The sequence below is a fragment of the Mesocricetus auratus genome, unplaced genomic scaffold (assembly GCF_017639785.1).
Source record: "Mesocricetus auratus isolate SY011 unplaced genomic scaffold, BCM_Maur_2.0 Super-Scaffold_100038, whole genome shotgun sequence".
In the NCBI taxonomy this organism is placed as follows: Eukaryota; Metazoa; Chordata; class Mammalia; order Rodentia; family Cricetidae; genus Mesocricetus; species Mesocricetus auratus.
The window spans coordinates 9705066-9728223 of record NW_024429216.1 but is presented as its reverse complement, the minus strand read 5'-3'; the positions used below and the strand labels follow the sequence as shown (position 1 = coordinate 9728223).

The following is a 23158-nucleotide window of genomic DNA, read 5'->3' as shown; positions in this document are numbered from 1 at the left end:
GAAGACATGTAGGCAAAACACACACATCAAACAAAAATCAGAAAAGGAGGGAGAGGCAAAGGGATGTATAGACAATAGGACATCTTCAGAGCCTGGGAGAATGTGTTTAAATTAAAAGGCCAGGCAGGTGGAGAGGTGCACGCCCTTAATCCCAGCACTTGGGAGGCAGAAGTGGCCAGATCTCTGTGTTTGAAGCCAGCCTGGTCTACATAAGGTGAGTTTCCAGGACAGCCCGGGCTACACAGAGAAACCTTGTTGGGGAGTTTCATTTTTCTCCTACTGCTTTTGTTAACAATTCAAAGATGTGTTTGGCTAAATAAAATTAACCTTCAAGCAGGAAGCTGAGTCAACAAGCAGCCAAGGAAGTGGTAGGGAGGAGCCACAGTAGGTAGCAAGGGTTTGGCTTCTGTGAGGGTGGAAAGAAGGACTCTGGGTTGTTTGGGAAGACACCAGCAAAGGGAGGTTAGCTTCTTGCTACTCAGCCTCTCTGAGTGAGCAGAATTTCACCTCAAACCTTTAACTGTGAGTTCTTTAGATTTAGATAAAGTTTCCCTTAGCTTTGACAGAATCCCCACAGGCTGTGGGTGGGCCCTAAGGCTGAAGCCATTGCTTAAAGGACAGCCATGGTAGATAATAAAAACTATATAACCAGGCTGGAGAGATGGCCCAGAGGTTAAGAGCAGTGGCTGCTCTTCCAGAGGTCCTGAGTTCAATTCCCAGCAACCACATGGTGGCTCTCAACCATCTACAATGAGATCTGGTGCCCTCTTCTGGATACATAATAATGAAATTTAAGACAAAACATACAACCACAAAACCTTGTCTTGAAAAACCAAAGGCCACACTATCTTGTTCCCTTGCCTCTGATCTGTGTCTGAGTTTGATCTTGTGCGAAGCATTCAACTTTTCCAGCCTCGATTTCTTCATCTGTAAGTTATAACACAAAGCCTGTATCTCAAAGTGCTCATCACATGGGTGTTAAAGGAATTCAAACCCTCAATGCAGGATCCTATACAGGATCAAGGCACTGTCTGGCGATCAAACGGAACTCTCCATAACCCTCGTCTGCGGCTGAGTGGAGCAGACCTGGGGAGGGTTTCTCTTGCCAACTCTACAAGCTTTGCTGGTTTACTTAAGTCGGTGTCAGAGTCTAAGTCCGCACAGTGACATCACATCGATGATGGAACTGGCTGGAAAAACAGTGATCCACAATGCCTGGCACACAGAAGGCTCCAAAACAATCATCTCCGTCCATTAGTCATCAGCTCAAGCTGACACACAGAACCTGACCTCTAGGACTGTCCTAAGCTACGAAAGAAGAAACAGAGGAAGAGACCACAGAAGAAACATGTCAAGATGCGGCACAGGCCACACGTGGATGTGCCCGGACTCGAGCAAGTCTTAAAACGGAGAGATGCCGCTGCCAATGGCAGCAGAGTGCCGACAATGCCAAGATAACAGCCAGCCTCACAGGGACCTCCATGCTAGTTCCTTCAAGCCTGGCCAGGCCCCTCCCTTGCAGCAGAGAAAACCCCTCCAGTCCTCTCACGAAGACTAGCAGATACTGACACTCCTTCCCGCCTGATCCCACCCTGTGTGGCCACAGCAGGAAGAGAGGAACCAACAGTATTATCTGGTCCTCGTCCTGCCTCCCCCCAACCCTGACTTCCCAAGAACACAGCCCACTCACCGGCCCGGCCCGCTCTTCCCTCACCAGCTGCTGACAGATAATTTAGGCACAACTAGGGCCCCCTGCTGGCTTCTGTCCTGGTCTGTGACATGGCAAATCTGAGAGCAGGTGAGTGCTCACCCCGCAGTGTAGACTTCAATCCATCTGCCCACGGGGGGGGGGGGAGGACGACACCACGCAGTGCAGGGTCTGAGCAGGTCCTGGCTGACGTCACTAGGGAGAATGGAGGCACAGGCCTAGCTGGCACCTCCACAGGATAATGTCCCTCACACCTAGCTGGCGCCTCCACAGGATAATGTCCCTAACACCGCCCACAGCTGCAGCACCTTCCTGATGTATGAGATGGGCGTGCCAGGTACCAGTTGGGCAGCGAGCCCTGCAGTCCCTTTATGACTCTTGCCAAGACAGGAGGAGAGAGGCATCAAGACACTGGCACATCCTGCCTGAGGTCAGGGTCTAGATCCTTCCACTCCGTCAAACCTAATGGTTTCTTTTCTGGGTCCTCTGGCCTTTGCGTGGTCTTAGATCAATGTCCCTCAGGCCCCGCACTTGCTAAGAAGTGTCCCTTCTGGTCCAGCACAGGTGTTTTGTTTTATTTTGTTTGGTTTTTCAGGACAGGGTTTCTCTGTGTAGCTCTGGCTATCCTGGAACTCACTCTGTATGTAGACCAGGCTGGCCTCGAACTCAGAGATCTGCCTGCCTCTGCCTCTGCCTCCACCGTGCTGGGATTAAGGGTGTGTGCCACCATCACCCTGTTTCAGAAGTGTATTCTTAAGGTCTCTACTTACCTCCCCTCTCCTGGGATCTCTTCCCATCATGAGAACTGATGGAGAAAGGTCTCCATGCCTGTCCTTGGATATAGAATCCCTCCCTTAGCACCTGTCACCCCACGCCCACTTCTGCCTTTAAACTGTGACTTTCCCTACACCTTATGAATTGCCCCCATGGCCAGTATCCATCATGACCTCAGGACAAGATCCCTTTTGTCCCCTCCAGGTGAGGTCCACTTAACTCCATATCTCTTCCACACAGTCCACTGTAGTAGCCAAGCTACTGTATTTCCCTAGAGCTTCACAGGGCCATCTCATAAACACTGCATGGTACCCCAAGTTCCAGGTCAGCCCACATCTACAGGATGCAAGCCATGACCACCTCCTCAACCTCACCTGCTCACTTGAGCCTGAAATTGCTGGAGGTCTCCCTTTAGAAGATGCCCTGTCTCTCCTGATGCCCTTGTTCCTGAAGGATGCCAGGCCTCACATCCTCCATAACTCCTGCTGAGCTCAGCCTCTGGGCCATGGACTCCCAGACAGCGCAGCCTCCCCCCTTCACAAAGGCTCAGATGAGGGTATTGTCACCCCATCACAACCAGACGCACCTCCTTGTAATAAATACCAAGAGATGTTTATCCCCCTACCCCCTAGCCCCTAGCATTAGGCTGTTCTTTAAAGGGCGGTACAGCACCCTCTCCCTGACCTAGGGCTCCGCATCCAACTGAGAGGACGCCAGACACAGGGGCCACTCCAAGGGGAGGTGGGGAAGGCAGACACGGGGAAGTGAGGTCTAAACCTTGTTGGTCCTCCTCTGCTGTCTCCTCACATCTGCTCTCCACACGTTACAGGCCCGTCAGTGGCCTCAGAGCAGCGGCTGTTCTGTCTATGAGGTAAGTAAAAATAATGAAGGCGGGCGGAGCTCTGTGAGTTCGAGGGCAGCCTGGTCTACCGAGCGAGTTCCAGGACAGCCTCCAAAACAACACAGAGAAACCCTGTCTCGAAATATAAATAAATAAATAGAATAACGAAGGCTCTCATCTCACAGGCCCAAGGGAGACCCAAGACCTACACCACACAGGTATGAGCTTTGAGATCCAAGAAACAGTGGAGAGCCGGGTGTGGTGGCATGTGCCTTTCATCCCAGCGCTCTGGGGAAAAGCATTGGGTGGGGGTGGTATAATCAGCCAGAGATGGGGGGGTTGCTGAGAACAGGGTCCCTGAACACAAGCAGGACGTAGTAAAGAGTTCCAGGAACCTGGAGGCGCTGGGTGCTCTTCTGACGACAGGGGGCTCAGAGGTCTCTTTGATTCTTTACAGAGACTGCTAGGACCTCCACAGCTGGAGCAACCACACAGCTGGTGTGGCCTCCTAGTGTCCTCCAGACACTGCTGCAGGTGGGACTAAGGAAAGCACACTTGGCCTGCGCGCGCGCACACACACACACACACACACACATGCACGCACGCACGCACACAGGCACACAGGCACGCACGCATGCACACGCACACACGCACGCACGCTAGTGGTGGTGCACAGACGGAGCCTGAGTGTGCCCAGGGTCAGCCACAGCAGTGGGGACTTTTCATCAACATGATTCCCCAGCGCTTAACACTGAAACCACACCCGTCGCCATCCAGCATGGAGCACCCCTCAGCCCAGCGGTCTGCCTCCTGAATCCCCCAGGAAGTTGAACCATTCAAAGAAAATAGAGGTGTGGCAGCACGTGACTGTAACCTCGGTGCTCCAGGGGCTGCTGCAAGAGAACTTCTGTGAGTTTGAGGCCAGCCTGAGATACAGAGCAAGTACTAGACCAGTCAGGTTTACATAGTAAGACCTTGTCTCACTTAAAAAAAAAAAAAAAAACAAAGGAACTGCTCACATGGGGATGCTGTGGAATAGTCCTAATAATCTTTTTGTACATTATGAAGAAGTGTCACTCTGTTTAATAGAAAAGCTGAATGGCCAATAGCTAGGCAGGATTTCTAGGTACAGAGGATGCTGGGATGTGGAGGGAGCAGCATGGCAGTATAGAGTACCAGTAACCAACCATGTAAAAGAAAGAACATTAATAGATATGAGCTAGTTAGGGGGCTGGAGAGATGGCTCAGAGGTTAAGAGCACTGACTGCACTTCCAGAGGTCTTGAGTTCAATTCCCAGCAACCACATGGTGGCTGACAACCATCTACAATTCAATCTGGTGTATATATGTAATAAATTTAAAAAAAAAAAGATATGAGCTAGTTAGAAACAAGTCTAAGCTATTAACCGAGCTTTCATAATTAATAGCAACTCTCCGTGTCATCATTGGGGAACCTACAGTCCAGATGAAAATCCACCTCCATGGGGAGATGGCTCAGTGGGTACCATGAGGGCCAATGCTCACATCTCTAGCACAGGCAGGGTCCGGTACACCTGCTTAGCATTGGCGATTGGAGACAGTTGGTCCCAAGAGCTTGCCGGCTTGGTCGCCACGCCTAGGTTTAGTGAGACACTGTCTCAAAGGACTAAGCCAGAGTGACAGGGTGTTCCCCATGATTCTTAGGCCCCTGTGTGCAGGCACACAGACCCATACACATCCAAGTATACAACACACTCACACACACACACACACACACACACACACACATACGTAAATGTTCATGGGCTCAGAGCCCAGTGCAGGTAGAGGAGGCTGGCTGACTGGGACCACTGACCATGGCCTCCGAGTGTCCCAGGTGTGTCAAGACTGTGTCCTTTGACAAGAAGGGAAGCTCCCTGGGCAAGGACCAGTACAAGTTCTGTCTCTAGAGTAAGCACTGCAATAAGACGCTGATGCGCTAGGGGCCACACTGAATATGAGGAGGGAACCCTCTACCACAAGCCCTGCTATGCCACATTATTTAGACCCCAAGACATGAATATCAGGGGTGCCAGTGCCCATATCTACGAGAAGTCCCTGACTGAGTGCCTTCAGGTCCATCCCAGCGGTCCAAACAAAGAACTGGGAGACCAGAGGCTCCCACACAGGGTCCCAGCGAAGTCCCTAGTGTCACCACATTCACTGGGGGGCCCAACATGAGTCCATGCAACAAAATGGTGTGCTTTACCGTTTCAAGGAGAAGGTGGAAGGATGAGGCTGGGCATGAGCCCTGCTTGCGCTGTGAGTACTGCGATGGTCAGCCCTGTGTCACAAACCATGCTACGGAATTCCAGCCGTTTCTCAGTGTGTCACCATGCATGTCCTATGTTACCTCCTGCCCCTCCCCCGCATGTGTGTCTGTGTGCCTCTGTGGTCCCGCGTGTCCTGTCCTCCATGTTCTCTCTCTACCCCCCCCCGTGTACTCATGTCCCCAGTGGCTCTCGGAAGTGGCTGTCTCCTCTGTCCTTGTTGCCCATGCCTGCCCACCAGTATTATTTACGCTCTACTTGCCAGTGATGGCCATAAACTCACAACATTCCCAGGGTGACAGCATCCTGGCCAGGCGCCGTCTGCTGGCTCCCACCCTGCCCTAACCCTGTCCTCACACGGTTCACAACTGCCAAAACTGCTAACACTAAATGGTTTGGTTTGAGGATTGAAAAACGTAAGAAAAATCCAGGCATGGTGGCGCACGCCTTTAATCCCAGCGCTTGGGAGGCATGGACGGGTTGATCTCTGTGAGCTCACACCCAGCCTGGTCTACAGAGCGAGTTCCAGGACAGACTCCTCTGCCTTGGTTTTTTAAATTCTGTGTATCAAGTAACCCAGAGTACATAAAGTGCTGTGAAATTCTGCTACAAGAAAACACGTCTGTCTAAAGAACTACGGGGAGCTGGGAGGGGCCTGGGAGGGGCTTAATGGAGACCTTTTGAGTTGCATGTGCAAGCCCTGGATTAAATGTCAGCTCCCGGGGAGAGGAGGATGGGGGTGGAGTGGATCAAGAGGATGGAAGGAGACACTAAGAGGTAAGGGAGGAAATGAAAAGAGAAAGGGAACGAGGGAGGGGAGGGAGGGGAGGGAGGGAGGGGGTAGCTGGTCAAAGCTGTGATTTTCCCATCCATAGAAGGAAGGAGGTGGGCGGCCTGGATGAGAGTCCACACCTGCCTGCCTTCCTCCCTACAGAAGCATCTTCCCAGACCTGAGTTCCTCAGGGTGCAGCTATGATCACACCTTCCTCCTTCCCAACTGTCAGCTCTCAGCCCCTCAGGTTCTGGGTAGGAACCCCGCTTTCTCAGACTCCTCTGCTCCTGTGCCCCCCTCCCTCCTACACTCTCACAGACCACAGGACAAAGCAGGAGGGTAATTCTGTGGTTTTATTCCATTCCAGTCTCCGGGTGGTCAGGCCCTGAAGATGAGCAGAGTGCATAAGAGGATGATCCAAGGAGGACCCTGACTACAGTGCCCTGCACCAACAGCCTCAGACTTGTCTAAGACGTTCACGACCTCAGTCACTCTGATGCTCCCAATATGCTGAAAGTCTGCTAAAAGCTTGTGTGACTCACGAACACAGCCCATTATGAGGAAGGTAGAATTGAGATTCCCTACAAGGAAGAAAGAGAAGAATCAGGGATACTTCCAAGACTCGAGGGTCCTACTCCCTTCCTAGAGGCCCTCACCAGTCAGGACACCTACTCTCCCACCAGATATTTGGGCACCAAGAACCTTATTCTTCTTAGTTGGAGTGTCTAGTCTCCTGTACCCCAAATCCCATCTTGGGATCCCACCAGTCTCTCGGGTGTACAAACGCGTAGTTATGCAGCGCACGCACGCACGCACGCAGTCACTTGACAGAAGCTCCTGTCCTCTCACCTGCCTGGAATTTCAAGGTGGAACTGTAACACGAAGAGGCAGTAAAGGGGCAGGCCTGGGTGGTGACGAAGTTTGGAAGGCACTCCTGGTCGTGCCGGCCCACACAGGTTGGACAGAATTTGGCTGAAGGGACTGTGTGCTTAAGCTCATCGGCCTTGAGTCTCACAAAAGGTTCCAAGTTGGTCATATTGTTGCAGAGATAGGTCCTGCAGACGTGGCTGTAGGAGGCGACAGACACTCCAGGCGGAGACACGAGGTAGGAGATTTGTGGGGGGTAAGATAAGGCTGAGGTGCAGCCTTTAAAACTCACAATGCCCCTAGTGGTCCCTGAGGAACAGGGGATTAGAGAGTGGGAGTCAGTGCCACCCGCCCCGCAGGCTGTCTCCCTTCCCAGCCCCTCTAGTCTCTTCCAGGGCCACTCACTGCTCCTGCTGGGGCAGTCACCTGTGTCCCTAGTCCTTACGGGGGCCCTCTGCTGCCCTGGCTCTCATGTCTTCATCCCTCTCCCCCAGGGACCTGTCCACTTCCATCCTACACTACTGAGACCTACCCCATCCTCGCCAGTAATCCCTACTCCACCCTGTCACTCCTGACCTCCCCAAAAGCAGTCTCTCTGATGTGTTTCTTTTGACTTTGTGTGCCCTCAAGGGAAGGGAAGGGTCTCACAAGCACACCTTTCTACTTTGTGTATGTGCTCATGCTGCTACCTAAAATAATCAGCACTATGCTTTCATTATCAGTTTGTATACAGGCGTGCGTGCGTGTGCGTGTTCGCGCGCAATCCCAATCCTGGCTGCTGGAAGCATAGCTAAGGAGGCGGCGAGCAGGAGGGCGAGCAGAAGAGGTGTGTCACCTGACTCAATGTACACTATGGTCTCCTCGCAGCCCTCTCTCAGCTTACACACCATGCTCCTCAACAGAAGCCAGTTCCAGTTATTCAAGGTCACAGCTCTGAAGGCTGAAGCTGTGGCCTCGTAGCACAAAAGAGCTCCGGACCCTAAAGAGAGAACACGCTTCCAGTCATCTGCCTCCCACACCACCTTCCTTTTGTTGCAATAGCTTTTGTTTGGGGTTTTTGGTTTTGTTTTATTTTGTTGGGTTTTTTGTTTTTTTGTTTTTTTTGGTTTTTTTCAAGACAGGGTTTCTCTGTGTAGCCCTGACTGTCCTGGAACTCGCTCTGTAGAGCAGGCTGGCCTCGAACTCACAGAGATCCGCCTGCCTCTGCCTCCCGAGCGCTGGGACTAAAGGCGTCATGCCCAGCTTTCCACATCACCTTCTTAAAATCAGCACACAGAGAGCCTGTCCCCTGAGAGGCCTCAGCCCAGCAGCACATAGGTCCAGCCAGCCTCCCACGTGTTGGGACCCTTACACTATGCGGCCCCCACAGGACATACTAGGCAATAAAGAGACGGCCTCTAAGAGGCACAGCAGCTGCAGATATCTCAAATCCTGGAGTCCCATGCTCCTGTGTCAGGGTCCTGGATGTGACAGATCAGTCTGGAGCCAAATTCTGATGCAGTCTCAAGTTTGGTTCTTGTCAGTCCCTGAATTCTCTGTTCATTTGCCTATGGGTCACTGTTTCTAAAGAAAATTGATCATGTTAGTTGCTGTGGCATGGGCTCCCTTGAGACCTTCAATGGCACAGGTTTCCCATTTCTGTGGTTTCCCATCCAAAATAATTCACACCCAGCATTGTCTGCTCCCCCCCCCCCCCCACCTAGGGTTTCTCTATGTAACTGTCCTGGCTGTCCTGGAACTCTGTAGACCAGGCTGACCTCGAACCACCCACCTCTACCTCCCAAGTGTTGGAATTAAAGGCTTGCACTGCCACCACCATCCGGGCAAAGGTGGGGCTCTTTAAAGCACATCTCTCATGATATTGCCTGGGTCCTCCCTCTAGCCACGGTGCTGATCCAGAGACCCCCCCCATGTACAGGCTGTTCTCCAGCTAAATGCAAGGACATCAAAAGAGCAAATTGAGGTTAGAACTTTGTGAACTAAGCAGGGTGGATCACAATTGCACACCTGTAACCCCAGCACACTGGAGGCTGACATAAGTTTAAGGTCAGCCAGGCCAAAGAAGCAAACAAACCCAGTACACGAGACCCTGTCTCAAACACAGAAGGCCTGTGAGAGTAAATGTTAATTAACTTTCAGATCCCTTTTGCTTACTAAGGAAATTAAAAAGTACTTAGGACTGTGAGGTAGCCCAGACCCAGAAAGACAAATATAGTATGTACTCACTCATAAGTAAATACCAGACATAACACAAAGTATAACCAGCCTACAGTCCACAACCCGAGACGCTACATCCCTCTTCCAGAAACACATAGAAGCAGATGTGGAGATCTGTAACTAATTATTGGGCCAACCTCCTAAAGCACAATCGGAGTGAGAATCAATAATATAAAGAAAGGAGTCAAGACCATGATGGGGAAACCCACAGAATCAACTGACCCAAGCTAGAGAGAGATCACTGTCTCTGAGCTGCCAACTGGGGAACTGGCCTAGGACTGAACTAGGACCCCTGAATACAGGTGACAATGATGTGCCTTGGGCAATATTTGAAGCCACTGGCAGTGGGACCAAGATCTCACTCTAATGCATAAACTGACTTTGTGGAGCCCATTCTCTCTGCAGAGACACCTTGCTCAGCCTAGACATGGGGAGGGGTGGGGACCTTGGTCCAGCCTCAATGAAGTGACAGGAAAGACTGGCATCCTAGGGGAGGCTTTACCCTCTCTGAGGAGCTGACGGGAGGTGGGATGGGGGAAGAGGAGAGAGCAGAAGGAGAGGAGGGAAGGGGAACTGGGATCGGAATGTAAAAATAAATAAAGATTGAAAGCAGTATTTAGAACTGAACAGTAACAATAACAGTGCATATCAATTACACACAGGAGTGCATATAAAATCTGCAACAAACTAAATATGGTCTAGTTACAGCACCAGTGTCAATTTCATATTAATATACCACGGTGGCGTATGACTATAACCCCAACACTTGTAAGGGGGGAAAGGAGGCCAGTGAACCGCAAGTTCAAGATCACCTACATAACAAGTTCAAGGCTAGCCTAGCCCATTTCAACCTAGGAAGAATTTATCCTCATAAGAGCAAAGGCACAAAGGCTAGCAGGCATTGGAGGAGGCACTCAAATCTAACTGTAACTTGGGAAATGCAGTCATCTTGCAAATTGTATCCTCATTATACACCTCAAAGGCTGACAGCAATCGGAAATCTGGAAAAGGACAAGTGTTTAGCATGTGTGTGGTGACAAAGACTCTTCTGCACTCTGCTGTTCATGGAGTGATTGAGGGAAGGGTAAAGGGGACCCCTGGGAAAAGAGGAACTGGGAATTCCAATCGGGAGAAGTCTGACAACAATAAAACTAGGTTTATAAACACCCACTTCTGGAGTATTCTAGCTAAACAATGAAAATGTCCAACCTCCAATATATGAGGAGGAGTCATTTTTGTGGTGATGGGTTTGGGCAAAAGGAACACCCCTCAAAAAAAAAAGAAAGAAAGAAAGCCGGGCGTTGGTGGCGCACGCCTTTAATCCCAGCACTCGGGAGGCAGAGGCAGGCGGATCGCTGCGAGTTCGAGGCCAGCCTGGTCTACAGAGCGAGTTCCAGGACAGCCTCCAAAGCTACAGAGAAACCCTGTCTCGAAAAACTAAAAAAAAAAAAAAAAAAAGGAACACCCCTCCTGAAACTAACGGACTAACGGAGTGCACGACTTGCAGGGAGGCACACCAGGGAATATCACACACAGTTAGAAACAATTGATTAGAAATACTCGTGCAGCCTGGTGGTGGTGGCCTATGCCTTCAATCGCTCGGAGGCAGAGGCAGCCAGATCTGAGTTCCAGGACAGCCTGATCTACAGAGCCAGTTCTGAGACCCTGTCTTAAAAAAAAAAAGCTGGAGAGATGGCTCAGCGGTTAAGAGCACTGCCTGCTCCTCCAGAGGACCCATATTCAATTCCCAGTCCTCACATGACAGCTCACAACTGTCTGTAACTCCAGTTCCAAAGCATCTGACACTATCACACATAACATACATGCAGGCAAAACAACAGTGAACAAGAAATCAAAAAAAAAAATTACAGATGTACACGTGCACACGGATTGATCCTAAAAGCAGAGGACTTTTTTTTTAAATAGTAAGACATTACCACACCTGCAAAACATGCCTGTACACAAAACAATACACATCTCTGGAAATCACACATAAAATCAGAAACACACTAACCACCTTAGGACGGCTGTCTATGGGAAGGTCGGGAAATGAAAGTGAGGAATGGGAAATTCTTAAAAACCATGCGGGGCACCTGGGCCGTTAGTGGCTCACATCTTTAATCCCAGTACTCGGGAGGCAGAGGCAGGCGGATCTCTGTGAGTTCAAGGCCAGCCTGGTCTACAGAGTGAGTTCCAGGACAACCTCCAAAGCAATACAGAGAAACCCAGTCTAGAAAAGCTAAAAAAACAAACAAACGTGCAGGGGAAGGAGGGGCACAAAGTTCCCGGGCTTTGGAGTTCCAAGCTAACCCAAAGTTGCAATCTCCCAACTCTGCGCCTTAGCTGGGAGACCTAGCGCACGCTGCCGAACTCTTTGCCTGCTTCTCCATTCGCAAAAAAAAACAAAAACAAAAAACCTAGTGGTGCTCCATCCCCTAGGGTCGTTGTGAGTAGTAATAAGATGGCTTCGAAAGCACCAGGCGGAGGCCAACCGCTTATGCGTTTGTTCCTTTCCTGCTCCCTCTCCCGATGTAGCGCTCGGCTTCTCTGACCCACATTTCGAGCGATCCCAACCTCTGTCTTCCCCCCTACGACCCCCGCCCCCGCCCCAGGCTGGGCACCCAGCACCTTTCTGGCTTCAGTCCTCGTCCTCCGCATAGCAGCCCCGCCTCCTTCAGCCTGGAACGCCACAGACACACGGGTGCAGGGGCCCAGATGTGTGTGACACAAGGCAGGCCAGAGCCCGCGTTAAACGCCAGATGTGGGAGGGGAAAACACAAGCGGCCTAAGCGCCAGCCCCAGGGGGTGAAGCTGCGCACGCACGCGCAGTGGGCGTGAGCCAACGCCCCAGGCCGTGGCTGAGCCTGCGGGGCGGGGGCGGGGCCGGGATGGGGGCAGGGCAGGGCCAGCCTCGCTCTGGTGGCGGCGATTCGACGCCCCATTGGCTACCTGTCTCCAGAGTGAGGAACAGTCCGGCAAGAGAAGGAGGAAGGCGATGTGTGTGTGTGTGAGACTCAACTCGACGCGCTATTGGCTGCTGGGATTGTTGCCGTGGAGAAGCGGGCAGGAAGGGAAGGGGCGGGCCAGCGGCGGAGGATCTCGCACCCTATTGGTTGCGCCCCACAGCCCTGAGCGCCTTGCTCGCAGCTCATTGGTCCCTGCGGGAAGGAGCGGGAAAAGCCGCTCGAGCCGGCCGTTCCTCTGCCGCCACTTTGTCGCCCTTTTCCTGGGGCCTTCTCCCGGCTGAGTGTGATTCGGCTCAAGGCTGTGGTAACCACCGGCTGGCGCCATGGACATGATCCCTCCCCCCTCTCCCGAGCTGGGTCCCCACCGTGACCTCCCCTTGCTGCCCCCCTCGTGCTGCTCAGCACGTCCCCTACCCACCCGCCCCCCATCCCCGCCCCGCCCCGCCCCCACCCCACCCCCGCTTCTGAGCGCGCTCCTCGTGCTCAGCCCCTTCCCCGGGACCCTGGAGCGGGAGGGGCCACAGGTTCAGCGTTTGGGGGTGACGGATGGCTGCCAGAAAGGGGGGGGCACCCACCTGGTGGTTGCATGGGAAGGGACGGTGCATGCCATTAACTGTTGGGCGTGAGGTACAGGGACATAAGCACCGCGTGCAGCAGTGATTACTTGGCTTTTCAAGAAACCCATGCATTGGGCACAAGGAAGAAAGTGGTGTCCTCAGGAGAACACCTTTGGCCTACGTCAGGACGCATCGCGAGTGGCGTGGACTCAATAACCATTTTGGAAGGGATTGAGTTTTGATTTTTGTTTTTTAAGAGAGGGTTTCACCCGACAGTGGTAGCACACGTACCTTTAATCCCAGCACTAGAGAGGCAGAGGCAGGCAGATGTCTGTGAGTTGGAGGCCAGCCTAGTCTACAGAGCTACACAGAGAAACCCTGTCTCAAAAAACCAAAGCGGGGGAGGAGAAGAAAGGGTCTCGTGTAGCCCAGAGCGATCTTCAACTCCTTGCCTTTATCCCCCAAAACCTAGAATTACAGGCACACTCACTCAGTTTTGGGGTTTGTAAGGTAGTCACCATTTCCCCAGACTGGCCTGGAACGCACAGTAATCCCTTTGCCTTTAAACTTCCAACTGCTTGGATTACAGATATGAGCCAGCATGCATGGATCAGTAAATATTTGTTAAAATAATGGAGTTCAAGAAAAACACTAAATGGGCAGTATTGTAATCTCAGTTACCCCAGGGGGATGAGGAGGGAGAATATCAACTTCAAGGCTAGCCTGTACCACTTAGGAAGACTTTTCTCCAAAACGGGCAGTCAAGGTGGAGAATAGTTGGTTGGCATGTGTTTATAAGGCCCTAGGTTCAATGTCGTTTTGTTTTGTTTTTGTTTGTTTTGTTTTTCTAGACAGGGTTTCTCTGTATCCCACTGGCTGTCCTGGAACTCCCTCAGTAGACCAGGCTGGCCTCAAATTCAAGAGATTCATCTGCCTGTGCCTCCCAAATGCTGGGACTAAAGATATGTGCCCTCCATGCCCATTTTTTAAAAAGCAAATCCCCTCTAGTGAAAATGGGGAAGAAAATCTCTCGAGAATAATATTGTTACTGAAGAGTACAAAAACAAAATCTGGCCTTGGTGACAGACACTATTAACCCCAGCACTCTGGAAGCGGAGGCAGATGGGTCTACATAGAGTGTTCCAGGCCAACCAGGAGTACACACATAGTGAGGTCTTGTCTCCAACAATAAATTAACTAATTAATTTTTTAAAATTCAGGGGGTTAAGGAGAAGGCTCAGTCAGTAGTGCCTTGGGCGCATGCCTGAGTACCTGAGTTCAGGTCCCCACGTTAAAATCTGGGTGCAGTGACATGTCTGTGTCCCCACCCTTAGTGGTGGGGAGCCTATTGACCAGCCAGTCTAGCTAAAGCCTTGAACTTCAGATTCAGCAAGATGACCCTGTCAGGAAAAAAAAAAGCAGTGGAGAGCAATGGAGGAAAAACTATCTAAAAAACGTCAGCCTCTAGGCTCCACACATGCATACACGTATCCACGTACACACTCCTAAAGCTCACACCCCAAAACCACAATGGCATACAGAGAGCAGATTGACTTGGCTGAGCTTAGAACGAGGGCCCACATAAAAATGTTTTTAGGGCCTGGTAAACTCAAAGGGGTACGATGGCAGTTATTGAAGAAGATGCTTGGAAACCCGGTTTGGTAGAATAGAATGTAAGCACGTTTGAGGGCTGGGGGGAGGGGCAAACACATCTATGCCTGAAGCCGGCCCTCGGCATAGCAAAAGAGAAGAATGTTTGTACTGAACGAATACTTGAGGAAGGAAAGAGTGGTTTCTGAGAAAGGCGGGTCTATGGGAAAGGCTGGGGGGTGAGGAGAAGGCAGGCAGGGTGACAGCTGGCTCCTGAGGGGGGCGAGATGGAGGAGCACAGATATGACATCCCGAAAGCAGAAGGGCTGCTTAGGACAGAGCCCAGGTAACTGTCCTGAGCCGCCACTCCTGCCTCTAGATCCATGGACCCCAATGAAGCACCTGCTCTCCACCCCTGCTCCGCGGACTCGTCCCCAGGGATTGAGACCATAGTCCCCCAGAGCACAGAGCTCATTCCCAGGAGACCTGTCAGTCGCTCTCCAACCTGTGCCCGCTGTCGCAACCATGGCGTCACAGCCCATCTCAAGGGCCACAAGCGCCTCTGCCTCTTTCAGGCTTGCGAGTGCCACAAATGTGTCCTCATTCTGTGAGTATGACTGCGGGGAGGGTCTCCCCCCAAAGGGCTGACTTTTGACTCGCGACCCCCCTCTCGTAGAGAACGCCGGCGAGTCATGGCTGCCCAAGTGGCCTTGCGCAGGCAGCAGGAGGCACAGCTGAAAAGGCACCTGGCCCAGGGGCTCATGAAAGGGACAGCCCCTCTGAAAGCTCCCCCTCCGTGTCAAGAAGGGGGCCATTCGACCAGGGGTCCCTTGTGAGTGTTTCTGGTGGGGCGTGGGACAGGGCTTTGGATGTAGTAAGTGCAAGGACAGAGAGAGTCCCTGTCCGGAAACGAAATCAGTGTGTGACCTTGGTTGGACAAGGTGTTTCCTTTCTCTCCAGCCATCAGGGGCGCTGTCTCGCTGGGCGGCTCCCAACATGTATGTGTAGCTCCTTTTCCAAAACCTATCCCCTTCCGGCTCAGCAGGCACGTCACACGTGTCGTGCACAGACACCCATGCAGGCAAAACACTCACGCACGGGAGAATCAATAAAGTCTCATTCCAAAATGTGGGAAGGGTGCAGTGACAGCTGAAGACAGAAAATGGGGGAGAGGACAGTGAGGTGACTCAGGGTAAAGGGACTTGCTGCACCACCCTGGGGACCTGAGCTCAATCCTCAGAGCCCGCGTAGGGGTCAGAGGAGAGAGCTGAGTCCCCAGAATTGCCCCATGCACAGCATGGCACACAAACACACAGTAAGTTCAAAAGAAAACCGAGGAGTGGGGTGTGGTGAGCAGCGTGTCTACAGCCCCGGCCCTGGAGAGGTAAGGGGGGAGGAGAGTGAGCTGATGCCCACCCCAGCTACCAAAGCAGACCCCGTGTGGAGAAGGAGGGCTGGGTCACAGAAGCAAAGCCCCAGAACAGGCCTGGGCATGATAGCATGTGGAACTGGAGACAGGAGGATCAGGGGTTCAAAACCAGCCTGGGCTATGTGGGGAAAAGAAGAATAAAGATGTCAGAGGGAGATGAGAACGTAGCTGAAGCTGGGGTAGCGTAGGGGTGAGGAGGGGTGTGCTGATCTCCTCCTGGGATCTCCTCACAGCTGGAAAGGAGAACATAGCACCCCAGCCTCAGAACCCCCATGGAGCAGTCCCACTGGTGCTGACACCCCCTGGGAAGGTAAGGACACCTGAGTCCTGAGGGAGGACTCCTCACCCAGCTCCTGCCCATGCTATCCCGTGTTCTCTGCCCTGGGCTCCAGCCTGACCCAGACTTGTGATGTGTTCTCCAGTGGGTGAAGGAAGCTGGGACGAGCCACCCACAGTCTGGGGTCCTGCCGTCCCCCTGGAGCATGCTTGCTTCTGCAGGCTTGTACCTTTGCCCCGGGCCCTCTCCCCTCACAGGAGAACTACGGGCCTCTGCTGCTCAGCCGCCCCCAGGAAGCCTTGCCTTTACCCTGGACTCCAGTGCCTCCTGGGCCTTGGGGCCCTGGACACTGGCTGCCCCCGGGTCTCTCGATGCCGCCTCCAGTAGTGTGCCGCTTGCTGTGCCAGGAGCCTGCTGTCCCTCTCCACCCCTTCCCTGGTAAGAAGGTTATCCTCCTGCCGCTCCACAGATAACTGAACGCCAGGCCACCACGGTACCAGAAGGGGGGGGGGACACAAGTGGGCAGAGGGAGGACAGCCATGGCCCCTGAGCCTATCCAGGCATTCTGCTTCTCCTTAGGCTTTGACCCCGGCACCTCTCTCCGGCTGCCCACCCATGCAGCCCTCCCAACCTGCCCAGGGTCTCGCTCTGTGCTGGCGGCCCCACTCTCTGGAGAGCCCCAAGGACCCCCCAACCTGCCTCACACGTAAGTAGGAACGTGACAGAAGTTTCTGGCCAAGTGTGACGGTGTACACCTGTAACCAATCCCAGCACTGGGAAGGTTGAGCCAGGAATGTCAGGGCTTCAGGGAAATCCTCAGCTACACTACACAAGGTCAGCCCAGGCTACACAAAATTCTTGTCTCTAAAGGAAAAGGGTCTCAGACTAACAGACAGGCAGACCTCACTGTTCTTCTGTTTCCTAACCAAGAGGCTTTGACCATATCTGCACCTCTCAGAGCCTGTTTTAAAATCAGTAACTTAAAGCACTGGGGAGGCAGAGACAGGCGGATCACTGTGAGTTCGAGACCAGCCTGATCTACCTGGTCTACCAAGTGAGTTCCAGGACAGCCTCCAAAACAATACAGAGAAACCCTGTCTCGAAAAAAAGAAAAAAAAAAAAAGCAGTAACTTAAGCTGCTGCTCACTCACTGTCTGGGACCGTCATAGTAATAGCACCAAGCACATGCCCAGATCTTGAACAAACATGGCTGCCCAAGCTTCTGAAACAGGATGGGACAGGGTTGTCTGGTGGTGCAGAGGGCCACGGTGGGAAGGCACAGGGCTGGACCAGAAGCCATCAGAACAAGTTTCTTGAAGGTGGAACTCCTTAGGGCCGAGGACGCTGGGCTGGAGAAAGCAGACTGTGGGACAGACAGCAGTCCTAGTCCCACTAGGTATTTTATCTGCTTTTGAAAACCTGACACCCACAGTTCCCTGTAACCTTCACAGCAGCCTGGCAGGGAAAACCTGGATGAGATTCTGCTTTCATAGACAGCAGAGTCCAGAGAGTCCAGTGACGAGCCTGGAACTTCGTACCCAGTCACAATGCCCACCCACGTGTCTCTCCTTTTTCCAGATGTTCGACTCTGATCCTCCAGTCCTGTGGCACCCCAGACTCTCTTCTGCTACAGCCACAGGTCTTGGGAAAGAAGTGGCCTCCAGGGGCCTGGGAGGAGGTTGAATCTGCAGAAGGGAGAAGCAGGGGGCTGAAGGAAGCACTTGCGGGGTACACAGAAGTGAGGTTCCCCAGTCTGCCCCTCCCCTCTTCCTGTGCAGGCCCCGGGAGCCTCTTGCCTGGCCTGGACATCTGGCCCCTCGGAGCGGCAGTTGCAGAGAGAGGCAGCTGAGGCCCTTGTAGGTCTGAAAGATTCTTCCCAGGCTCCCCGCCTGACCCCATCTGTCCCCCCGAACCCTGCCTGGATCTCTCTGCTCCACCCGTGTGGCCCACCAGGTAACCCTCCCTGAGAAGAGAGAATGGGATGAGATTGGTTGGTAAATGGAGGCTATCAGAATGAGCAGACACTAACCAAGATGGGACAGACACCAGTTTAATGTCCTCGGGTTCGGGCCCCTAAGTTTCTCAGCTTGGTCTCTGAGACTGCAGTTGAATGTCCTTCGGTGAGTCACTCTTTACCAGTTTTGTTCTGAATGACAGATGTCAGTGCCTTGATATCAAGGAAAGCCAGGTCCTGGGCTGACAGACTTTCCAGGCCAGCATTTAGCAAGACACTGAAGAGCCTGGTCTCTAGCTTCCTGCTCAAGTCTGGAAAGAGAGTGCAGTAACCAGGGTCTGGACTAGGACTGACAACTGCCTTCCAGGAGCTTCTATTGTGGCTGGGGAACCTGGAGATCCTCACAGGGCTCAGTAGCAAGACTGTCAGAACTGTGAGGAAGGAGGGAGTTCCAAGGGACCATAGGTGAAGGCTGAGAATGCCCCCATGCAGCGAGCGCAGCCTTGTTCTAGAGGATGCGCTGCAGGCGGGAGAGATGTGACTTGTGAGTCTGGACCAGCGGCTGCTCAAAGGGGACCTGGGGTGTTCTGAGCAAGACAGAGCATGGTAGCTTTGGTGGCGGTGAAGAAAGCAATACTGGAGGCAGGAGTAAGGACACAGGAGGGTAGGATGGACCACAGATGCAGTGAGGACACAGGAGGGTAGGATGGACCACAGATGCAGTGAGGGGCGGTGGATTGGATCTGGCCTGAGCCTGCCCCTTCCTGTCTGCCCACAGCTCCTCCAGCGGGAAGAGGATTCCAGCCTGTTGGCCCGCCCCTCCGGCCCAGTCCAGCTTCCTCTGTGTCTCTGCACATTGGGCGTTTGGGATCCATCTCCCTCCTCAGCTAGAAACCCGAGGTGGAGGCTGCCTCACTGGGACAAAGAGTTGACAGGGTGCAGGCACTGCACATTTGGTATTTTATGTATGCATTTTGCATAGAATTTAATGTAATGCAAGCTTCAGCCTTTTTTTTTTTCTTAAGCTTTCGGTTTCCTTTTGTAGTGTGGGTATTTCCTTGACTGGAGGTGCATGTTCTCTTAGCCCTTCTAAGTCCCTCACAGAGGCAGCTGGGCAGTGGACCATATCGAAATACATTTTTGCAAGAGTTTATGTTCTATATATGCCTGTGTGCTCACATCTGTCTCTGCATGTGAAAATACAAGAATATGTTCACTTTGTATGTAGGTTTCTGTAAGCAAGAAATAAACCTTTGCCATTTAAGCCATTGAGATAGAGTTTATTTCACAGCATAACCTAGTCTACCCTGATTGACAGAAAGTACTATTGGACTCGCTTCCCAAAATACAAGTCATATGCTTAATAACTACTGCAGGGCCAGACATGGCGGCTCACACCTGTAATCCCAGCACTCACGAGGCTGAGGCAGGGGGATTACAAGATAACCACAAGCAGCAATAAAGTGAAAACATGAGCTTGAACTTCTAACTGTGCCCTCATAAAAGTAGCAGAGGGGCTGGAGCGATGGCTCAGTGGTTAAGAGCACCGGCTGCTCTTCCAGAGGACCCCAGTTCAGTTCCCAGCACCCACGTGGCAGCTCACGCCTGTCAGTAACTCAGTTCCAGGGATCGAGTGCCCTCACCTAGACATACCTGTGAGCAAAGCACCACTGCACATAAAACACAAATAATAAATTATTTTAAAAATAAGAGTAGCAGAGAAGGGAATGGGGAGAGTCACTGATGTGGAAACCACCTGCCCTGTACCAGATATAACCTGTTCTCTGCTATCCAGAGAGCCACAGATTGAGATGCCTAACTGGGGCCAGGTAGATCATATAGAGGATGAAGATGGCCTGACAGAGGCTGGGGAACAGATGGTGTGCCTTACTTACAGCAGAGGTGTGTCTTACCTACAGCAGATGTGTATCTTACCTACAGCAGATGGTATATCTTACCTACAGCAGATGTGTATCTTACCTACAGCAGATGTGTATCTTACCTACAGCAGATGTGTGTCTTACCTACAGCAGATGTGTGTCTTACCTACAGCAGATGTGTATCTTACCTACAGCAGATGTGTATCTTACCTACAGGCAGATGGTGTATCTTACCTACAGCAGATGTGTGTCTTACCTACAGCAGATGTGTATCTTACCTACAGCAGATGTGTATCTTACCTACAACAGATGTGTATCTTACCTACAGCAGATGTGTATCTACCTACATCAGATGTGTATCTTACCTACAGCAGATGTGTATCTACCTACATCAGATGTGTATCTTACCTACAGCAGATGAGTATCTTACCTACAGCAGATGAGTATCTTACCTACAGCAGATGTGTATCTTACCTACAGCAGATGTGTGTCTTACCTACAGCAGATGTGTATCTTACCTACAGCAGATGTGTATCTTACCTACAGCAGATGAGTATCTTACCTACAGCAGATGTGTATCTTACCTACAGCAGATGTGTGTCTTACCTACAGCAGATGTGTATCTTACCTACAGCAGATGTGTATCTTACCTACAGCAGATGTGTGTCTTACCTACAGCAGATGTGTGTCTTACCTACAGCAGATGTGTATCTTACCTACAGCAGATGATGTGCCTTACCTACAGCAGATGTGTATCTTACCTACAGCAGAGATGTATCTTACCTACAGCAGATGTGTATCTTACCTACAGCAGATGTGTGTCTTACCTACAGCAGATGATGTGCCTTACCTACAGCAGACGTGTGTCTTACCTACAGCAGATGTGTATCTTACCTACAGCAGATGAGTATCTTACCTACAGCAGATGTGTATCTTACCTACAGCAGATGTGTGTCTTACCTACAGCAGATGTGTATCTTACCTACATCAGATGTGTATCTTACCTACATCAGATGAGTATCTTACCTACAGCAGATGTGTATCTTACCTACAGCAGATGTGTATCTTACCTACAGCAGATGCAGCCTTCTTTAGCCTAGTCGATTATTCCCGGCAGAGACCTAGACTCATTGTTTCCACATCTTCTGGTTGTTCAAGAGAAATCGGTAAACTGGATTTCTGTGTTCAACATCTTATAGTAATTTTCAAACATTGGTACAGCCTTCTTTAAATGTTATATTGGAGCCGGGCGGTGGTGGCTGGCGCACGCCTTTAATACCAGCACTCGGGAGGAGGAGGCAGGTGGATCTCTGTGAGTTCGAGGCCGGGCTGGACCGACAGCCTCCAAAGCAATACAGAGAAACCCTGTCTCGTAAAACCAAAAAAAAAAAAATGCTATATTGGCCAAGTAGCACAGCTTCAGGTCAACTTTGGCCAGTAGAATACTAATTTGATACGAACCTCACATGACATTTTCCAGATGGGAAAATGGAAGCAAATCAGGACAGCAAGAACCAAGTTAGTCTTTATCAAGAACCTTCCTAACGAGGAAAATTCAGTGTCTTCTTAAAAGAATCCATTCGAGGGTCCAGGCCTCTAGGGCAGTGGCACAGTGTTTGCCCAGATCAACGAGGCCCAGGTTTGATACCCAGCATCTCTTACAATGTATAAACCAGAAAATACAATACCATTTCTTGAGTCCCAACAGCAACACTGTAATCTACGCTGAAAGAGGGAAAGTGGTTAGCCCAACAGGTCAAGGGAATTTTCTTTTTTTTTTTTTTTCCGAGACAGGGTTTCTCTGTATTGTTTTGGAGGCTGTCCTGGAATCGGCTCTGTAGACCAGGCTGGCCTCCAACTCACAGAGATCCACCCGCCTCTGCCTCCCGAGTGCTGGGATTAAAGGCGTGCGCCACCAACACCCAGCCGGGAATTTTCTAGAAAACGATCAGGACTCCTGGTTGCCAGGCCTTGACATTTTACAAAGCACAGAAAGAAGGTGTTGAGGCTACAGGGAACACGTCAGGCTGAAGCAGTATTTTTACAAGTGTCTCCCCCCCTTTTTTTTTTTACCAAGGTTGCCATAGTGCTTTGGGTTGCTGTCCTCATTTGCTTTCTAACGAACGCAACTTAGAGAGGAGAGGGCTATCTGACTGAGTGTCCTAAGCACAGCCAGTCACTGAAGGCAGGAACTGAGGCAGAGGCTGCAGAGGGGCCCTGCTCGCTGTTGACCACGATTGCTCAGCCTGCTTCCATACTCAACCCAGGACCACCTGCCCACAGTTGGTACCACACACAGTAGGCTGCGCCCTCCCGTTTCAGCCATTAATCAAGAGGCTGCCACACAGACGTGCCCCCAGGCCAGACTGATGGGGGCATTTTCTGAGTTGAGGGTCCTTTTTTCCACATGACTCCAGCTTGTGTCAAGTTGACAAACTAACCAGGAGAACTGACCCCTTGTCAACTTCACACACACACACACACACACACACACACACACACAGTTTAACCTTTTCTTGCTTACCCCCAAGATCTCATGTTACTATTAATATCACAATATAAAACACAGTCCAATGTTTTGTTTGTTTTCGAAGCAGAGTTTCCCTGCGTAGTCCTGGCTGTCCTGGAACTCACTCTGTAGACCGGACTGGCCTCAAACTCAGAAGTTCACCTGCCCCTGCCTCCTGAAAACTAAGATTAAAGATGTGAGCCGCCGCCGGGCGGTGGTGGCGCACGCCTTTAATCCCAGCACTCCGGAGGCAGAGGCAGGCGGATCTCTGTGAGTTCGAGGCCAGCCTGGTCTACAAAGTGAGTTCCAGGACAGCCTCCAAAGCTACAGAGAAACCCTGTCTCGGAAAAAAAAAAAAAAAAGATGTGAGCCGCCACAGCTGACTCACAGTCCAACTTTTTTAAAGACCTTTCATTAAAAAAAATACTTATTTTATGTGCATTGGTGTTTTGCCTGCATGTATGTCTGTGTGAAGCAGTCAGTCTTGGAATTATGGACAGTTGTGAGCTGCCATGAGGTTGCTGGGAAC

General features: G+C 51.5%; 2 protein-coding genes across 4 annotated transcripts; one reads left to right on the top strand and one right to left on the bottom strand.

Moving 5' to 3' along the window:
- Window positions 1–6718: 6718 nt before the first annotated feature.
- Lypd4 (LY6/PLAUR domain containing 4) lies at window positions 6719–12520 on the bottom strand. Of its 3 annotated transcripts, none has more exons than XM_040734589.1 (5): window positions 12417–12520; window positions 8627–8813; window positions 8086–8229; window positions 7233–7559; window positions 6719–6964 (listed from the first exon to the last, which is right to left on the bottom strand). In XM_040734589.1, the coding sequence occupies exons 2-5, from the start codon at window positions 8691–8693 to the stop codon at window positions 6762–6764; spliced, it is 741 nt and encodes a 246-aa protein (XP_040590523.1). In that variant the 5' UTR covers window positions 8694–8813; window positions 12417–12520; the 3' UTR covers window positions 6719–6761. The 3 variants fall into 3 exon arrangements, with proteins under 3 accessions (XP_040590523.1, XP_040590522.1, XP_040590524.1); XM_040734588.1 differs by lacking the exon at window positions 12417–12520 and adding an exon at window positions 12096–12322; XM_040734590.1 differs by lacking the exons at window positions 8086–8229; window positions 12417–12520 and adding an exon at window positions 12096–12325.
- A 102-nt stretch (window positions 12521–12622) lies between these two features.
- Window positions 12623–19504, top strand: Dmrtc2 (DMRT like family C2). Its single transcript, XM_040734587.1, is given in 10 exon segments — window positions 12623–12737; window positions 14960–15187; window positions 15257–15374; window positions 15376–15412; window positions 16243–16319; window positions 16544–16724; window positions 16866–16992; window positions 17865–17925; window positions 18065–18239; window positions 19019–19504. Coding segments are annotated over 9 exon segments (1113 nt in total). The 5' UTR covers window positions 12623–12737; window positions 14960–14963; the 3' UTR covers window positions 19132–19504.
- The last annotated feature ends 3654 nt before the right edge of the window (window positions 19505–23158 follow it).

Bases quoted from the DNA above. Each gene is read 5' to 3' on its own strand.
- Lypd4 (XM_040734589.1), bottom strand. From the start codon at position 8,693: ATGGGACTCCAGGATTTGAGATATCTGCAGCTGCTGTGCCTCTTAGAG. The intron at 8,230-8,626 runs GTATGTCCTGTG...TTCTCTCTTTAG, and splicing joins GGCCGTCTCTTTATTGCCTA to GGTCCGGAGCTCTTTTGTGC. The intron at 6,965-7,232 runs GTGAGAGGACAG...TCTTCCTTGTAG, and splicing joins CACCTTGAAATTCCAGGCAG to GGAATCTCAATTCTACCTTC.